Raw genomic sequence first — 6,949 nt, forward strand, 5'->3', positions numbered from 1 at the left:
TTTCTCCATAAAGCAAGTGAAACCAAATCAAGCCTCTTTATTTATAAGAATTGACTAACATATATGTAAGATTTTAATTTAGGCATTGGAGATGTAAATATATAAGAATTGAGTGGGTTCTATGTAAAAAATTAAAGTTTTAATGCTATAAATTTAAATATGTAATAGTTGTGGTATTTAGACAATAGAAGCTATTAAAAAAATCTATAAAATAGTGGTGGTTTAAACCGTCACTAAGAATCGCTAAATATAGTAAGTGTATAAACTGCTACTGTAACAATACTTGTGACAGTTTTAACCGTCACGAAAAACCTTTTTTTAGTGATTTAAACCGCCGTCAAATTTCTGGGTTTTCTTCGGTGGTTTCCAAACCGCTGCAAAAAATTTTTTGAGGTGGAAATCAATAACGACGGTTTTTGCAAGGGTTTTAAACTGCTGCGAAACTTTTTGTTATTTGAAATTGTGTTTGGGTTTTTATACTAAACGCAGGCCGCGGGTTGACCCCCGCGGCTGCCCTGCTGACCGCGTTTCAGGATAACGCACAAGCTGCCCCAAACGGACCCTTAAACTACTACGGTAGTCTTATAGAACCGCTACTAAAAGCATTCTTTATTTCTTACAAGTCATTAGCTAATTAGCATATTATTATCAAATAACTTAAGGGAAATATGCATTCATACCAAAAATTATTTGTTAGACATTTACAGATCTAACACCTAAAGTTTGATATTTACAATTATAACACTGATGTTAAAAACTATGCTGGAAAAGGTGTCTTGCACTTGTAAAAATTTAAAATAATGATAATTTTGATGTAACGTCAAAGATTTGAGTGGAACATATGCAAATAAATGAATTAAGACATTAAATATGTAAATATATATAAATTGGGTACATAAATTCCCCATATATTAATTATTATATTGGAGTTTTTTTGTTTTATAAATTAGCGATCTTATGCAAAACTTAATTAACCTATCAAATATCAACTTTTATTCAGAGTGCAAATTAGCTTATATCCCTCTCTTATGAAAATCTTATGTTAAAATATTATTAATAAATTAGATTAACTTTTTATACATGCATAACACTCAACTTTTATATATTTACACTTCGAATTTTAATTTTTATATATATGCAATTTTATCTAACCATGAAAATATATATATATATATATATATATTATTTTAAAAGTTAACATACTAATATTTTGACATGGAATATGAACATTTTGGATGAGATAAATCTAAAATTCAAAATTTGTGTTAGATATATAAATAATAAGATCTGAGTGATGTGTATGTAAATGCCACTAAAAACATAATACTCGAGTATTTTCTCCCGGGGTGGACCCGGTGCAATATTAAAGCACGTTATAAAAGAATTCATATTTTAGTTATCTAAATCCATCAAAAGGTGTGGCTTCAAGGAGATTTATTCAGTTCAAGTCTCTTCATACAAAGCCTCTCAAGTAATTTTAATGTTTTTAAAATCATATTAATTACTCATAATGGATGAACATTTATGACCAAAACACTCATTTGTACTTTCAAAGAAAATATCATTTTGTAATTGCTCAATAAAGAGGATGATATGTACTCTTTCATTACTAAGCATACGATTAATTAGAAATATACTCAATCTATCAAATCATGCTCAAGTAATCTATTTTATACCATGTATTGTTTCTCTTCTTTTTTTTCAACTTACAATACAAAGGTATTGTAGTAAAAAAAAAAAATTAAATAAATACCACACAATAAACTCTTGATATCCATTTTAAGGATTTAAAAAGCTTATAAGAAGCATAAATAAAAAATAATATCAATGAATACTCTTCCGAAATAAACTATAATTCTAAAATTAGACTCTATTGCAACTAGCGAATCTCTTAAGAAGTCATTTAGTTAATTAATTTAGCCTATTGAATTAATTTTCATCATCTTGGATTGAATCCAAATATGATTGGTTCCATAAGATAGAGATGTTTAAGTTCAAATATTAATGTCAATATTTGAGGAATCATAAACAGTGCATTCTGCATAGCTTTTATACCAAGATACATGAACATCATAACAAAAAAAAGAAAGAGGTGAAATACATGACAATTTTAATAAACCTAATATCAGTATTTATTAATTAGTAATATTACCATGTAAAAGCGATACTAAAATGTAATGTTATAATAAAATTATAAATAGAAATGAGAGTTTAACATCCAAAATAAAAACTAGATGATTAAAATAATAAATATCTTGAATATTATAAGATAAAACAATAATATTATGAAAACTTTAAAAATATGTTCTATTATATTACAGCTGTATTAAATTTCCCAAAATATCCCACGAATACTAATGTAAAAGAGGTTGAGAATCATGTGAGGAAATGTTCAAAAGGCAACTCGCAAATGGTACCTATGAGGATATGAAGAGGTAATTGTTTTCATTCTTCCATCATAACTTTCGTTCAGATAACTGTACTTCAGCAACGGATAATTTATTTATTTTTATAATCTGATGCGAATCAGTAATTTTTTCTTATTAATCATGAGCTGTCTGTATATACATCTGAAGTATTCACTTACCTTTGACCAGCTTTAGTCAGTAAAAAGTGATTCTATATAAGGCTGCATTGCAACAGATAACCAAGGAGAGCTAACAGACAACTGAACGTGTTACATAGCAACAATCTAAATACAGCCAAATAGAGCCACTGGTCACTGTAAGAGGCTTAAAATTGTGAGCTATCACGAGCCAATTTTCATTCCTATAAAATCCTAAACAGTGTGAAGCCAACAAACTTGATATCACAAATTCTACAATTTATAGAGTGAAAAGAACAAAATAAACGAATAGATGAATGTGAAAATATAACTACACTTACACGACAAACTAAATGACAAACTGTACATTTTATAGAAGAAAAAGTTCCAAATTGAAGAATGTAATAAATAACTATAGTTACACATTGAGACAGAAAATCACCCGAGACTTCAATACACATGAAATACAAATTGCTTTCAAACCTCACCAAGCCAATGATAGAATCAGTGGAATCAGACAAATAAAAGAAACCCCGCTTGGACTTACTAGAGCATATAACAATAGGGGTATAATCATATATATGAAAAAACTATGATCAGCAAAGCCCTACTGATCAAAATAAATCATACAAAAAGAAGATCGGTCTACTTTCTTCTCTGTTGGACGTACAGCAATCAACTACTATTTTTCACCATACCATAGTATTAGAGCTGAAGCAACAACAGCATCCATGAATTATGATTGAAGCAACAAAGCAGATGACAAAACCAGGCATGAATTATGATTTCTGGCATTGTGAATCCACTAAATGACATTACTTCCAATGCTCATGCAACGTAGTACTTTGGCAATGAAAACCAAACGTGGGAATCTTATGAACCACCTCTACACTTGGTATCTTGATAGGCTTTGTGCCACATGAGGCTCTATGTTGGTGAGGAACTGTTCCCATGCTCCACTTCCAAGCATCTATAACAACAAATATGCAATAGAGAGGGTAAAGCTAGAATCAAATTTTATTCCTTTAGTTTGCTGGACTTGCCAAAAAAGCTCAAGAGTACCTGTTTATATCCATTTAAGACTTGGGATATTTCATTGACTAAGTCATTGCTCCTAATTTCCTGAAAGGATTTTTATTAAATTTAATTGAACTGACTTGCATAAATCAAAGCGCTGAGTTAAATTTCAACGATTACATCTTACATGCCAACTAGCAATAGCCCTGCACATGTAAGCTAGCGAGTTCACAGCGCCATGAGGATTTGTTCTCACCTAAGGAATTTTGATAAGAGAAATGTCAACGGGTGAAGGAAATGTCTAGTGTTGCCAAAACAAGGAAAAAAAAAAGAAAAAAAAAACAAAGAGAGAGAGAGAGAGAGAGGTGGGAGCGTGGAACTAACCATTGCACATAGACCTCGAAATGCATCTTCTTTTTCAAAATCATCCCGTATCCTGAATTACATGAGGGACAATGTTCTGTCAGGAAACAAAAATCAAACCACCCAAAACTCAAACCAAATTATTTTGCATCAATCATATCTTACATTTTTTTTATAGCAAAAGCAGGAACGGTAATGGAAGCAGAATAGGAAGAATGAACAGGTAAAAAGTTTTATTACTCAACAGCAACCCAGTCAGGCAAGTCAAAAATATCCATACATATTGAATGGAATCAAAAAACATGCATTTAAAATGTCTAAAAAATGGTAAAAAAAAAAAAAAAAAAAAAAAAAAAAAAAAAAAAAAAGCTTGCTAGCTATATATTTCGAGATAATATTTAATAACTAAAAGCCATCAAAGGATCACAATATTGCTAAGGCCACGCCATCTCCAAATTCTAGGTTAAATTAATCTCATTAATTAATATTAGTTAATTAAATTTATTGCATTAAGGTAATTGAAGTTTTTATATTTAATATCTAACGAAGTTATTATCTACTTGGCTTAGTAAACTACTAATTAATAAATAGTAAAAATGTTTAATTCGATTAAACATGATTTAATTAGTCTAAGGGTGATAAAAAATAATATAATAAGATGTCCCAATCATATAAACTCTTAAATTTTGAAATAAGTAGCCAAACAGTTTACCTGTATTTAAGACCTATCATACAAAACAATTTTTAGGATTTAAATTTAGATTTACAAAATTTACGTAATCTGACTAGAAGCCAAATAACCCCTTAAATTCTCTTGACTATTCTCAGGCTGCCTAATATATGGATTATGGTGTTTTGTTAGGTTGCAAATGAAAACTTCTGTTGTGATTTTTACAAAGACTGCATATTACAACAACAACAACAACAACAAAGCCTTAATCCCCCCACGTGGGGTCAGCTACATGAATCATTTTTCTCCGTTGAGTCCTATTTAGTGTCATATTTTCATTTAGTTCTAGTAATTGAAGTTTACCAAAAGGGAACAGAGATGGGAGGAACTGAGAGATAGACCACAGATGCCAAGAAAGAGACGGGAAAAACCGGGAGATAGATCGCAAAGGCCAATAAGGAGATGAGGAAGCAAGAAGAGAAGAGAAAGCAAGTGATCCCAGAAGGCGAAAGATCGCAGACGAACAGACCAAACACACGTTAGGGCAAAGGGCTGTTCGCGAAAATGGAGGGTAGTGCCATATTTTAGTAATTACAAACCGCCAGCCACGGCCCCGTTTTAGGAAAAACGCGGCTCACCGTGGCAAAAACATCAGCCCGAACACCTCCAAATTGCGGCAGGAGGCCGCGCCATGACAAAAATATCGGCCCAAATGGAGGCTATATCTACCCATCCTATTAATGCAACCACTATCTATTGAAAATGCCCTAGTTATCCTAGTTTATTTTCCACTACCTTGTCTTTCTAAAATTTACATTTGACTCTCCAAGGTGCTCTTTTATCACATGCCACACTTGAGACACTTAGTTTAAATATAACATATTAATCCTAGAAGTTATATTATTATTTATATCATCATTTTTTCATGTAATAGTTCCAATATGCATAAATTACCACATTTAAGTATCTTGACCTTCCAGTGATATTAACTTATTATAATTACATATGCATTAAATATGTTTATCATACATTCAATAATCATTATGCAAATCCTAAGCACATATATCTTCAAGACATTTCCTTCCATTATTTCATCTTTCTAATTATTGTTGTAAAATTCTAGCATAATCAGAACTTTGTCATCTACAAATAAAAATCAGGCTATCATTTTTAAGTACCATAACCATCACAGGAAAAATACATATTTTATTCTAAAACTTCACTTAATATTATTTTTTATTAAGAATACTCTAATCAATAGAAATTATTTAAAATGCTACTCCACACAACGTGATACTTATCTTTAAAAACTTAAATGTATAATACATAGAAACCATTTTAAAGTGCAAAGCAAATAGAATCTTGTAATTCTCAACCATACCTTCCAAAAAAGGTTGATATTAAATTAATTAAAACATGTCTAGTAAATGCTTGGTAAAAAAAATAACCATCAAAATGGATCTTCCTAATATAAAATTAATTGATTTCTCCAATGCAACGTAATTCTTCTAAGCACATGCATTACTAAGCTCGCCTAAAACTTAATTTTATAACTCCTAAATTTGATTCTCTTATAATTACCACAATTTTCAAAATATCTATTTTTTAATACTATATAAAATGATTCTTCTCTGATTATTTTCCAGCAGCCTAACTTTTTTATCGTATTGTAATAAAGTGTTAACCAAATATAACCAAAATACTCTTAACTCCCAAAATTTTAAGATGTGGCTCATTGGTACAAAATTTTTTATCTTTACGCATATTTAACATTAAATCAGCTTCAAATTCTTTTATTAATATAGCATATGTGATTTAATTACGCTTCTGCTTTTAAAAAACTAACAAAAATTCCATTAAACAATTTTTTAATATAGTAATTTCATCTTTCCTTGATATTTTCGTCTTAAACTACGATTTCATTGGCTCTCGTTTATTACTTCTAATTTTATCAATAAAAAAAACAAGCCTTTATCCAACTAAGTGGGGTCAGTTACATGAATATTTTTTTCTCAATTGTGTCCTATTGAGTGTCATAGTTTCATTTAATTCTAATAGATTAAAATCATTTTTTTATACAATATGTCCAATTCTTTTTAGGTCAACCTCGATGTTTCTTAACATAAATCAAATCTAAAACATTTACTATCCTAACCGAATCATCAGATGGTCGACGTTTAATGTGACCAAACATTCTAAGACGACTCTCTCTAATCTTGTTCGCCGCTACACCAACACTATCACGGATATATTCGTTTCGCATTAAATGGTTTGTTTCTGCTTCGATGTGACAGGGCCTTGATCCACCAAGAGGCTGGATCAGCCGACCCTTCAATAGGCAAGAACTGCCGCCA

General features: G+C 30.4%; 1 protein-coding gene across 1 annotated transcript in view; it reads right to left on the bottom strand.

Annotated features, from left to right (window-relative positions):
- Positions 1-3,339: 3,339 nt before the first annotated feature.
- LOC110030317 (transportin-1) overlaps positions 3,340-6,949 on the bottom strand; it is a gene marked incomplete at its 5' end in the record, with an annotated part of 105,460 nt that continues 101,850 nt past the window's right edge. The window contains 4 exon segments of the mRNA XM_020732977.1: positions 3,340-3,515; positions 3,608-3,667; positions 3,750-3,818; positions 3,947-3,998. Of these exon segments, the coding sequence (XP_020588636.1) occupies positions 3,432-3,515; positions 3,608-3,667; positions 3,750-3,818; positions 3,947-3,998 (265 nt within the window).

Source organism: Phalaenopsis equestris, unplaced genomic scaffold (assembly GCF_001263595.1).
Source record: "Phalaenopsis equestris unplaced genomic scaffold, ASM126359v1 Scaffold000700, whole genome shotgun sequence".
NCBI lineage: Eukaryota > Viridiplantae > Streptophyta > Magnoliopsida > Asparagales > Orchidaceae > Phalaenopsis > Phalaenopsis equestris.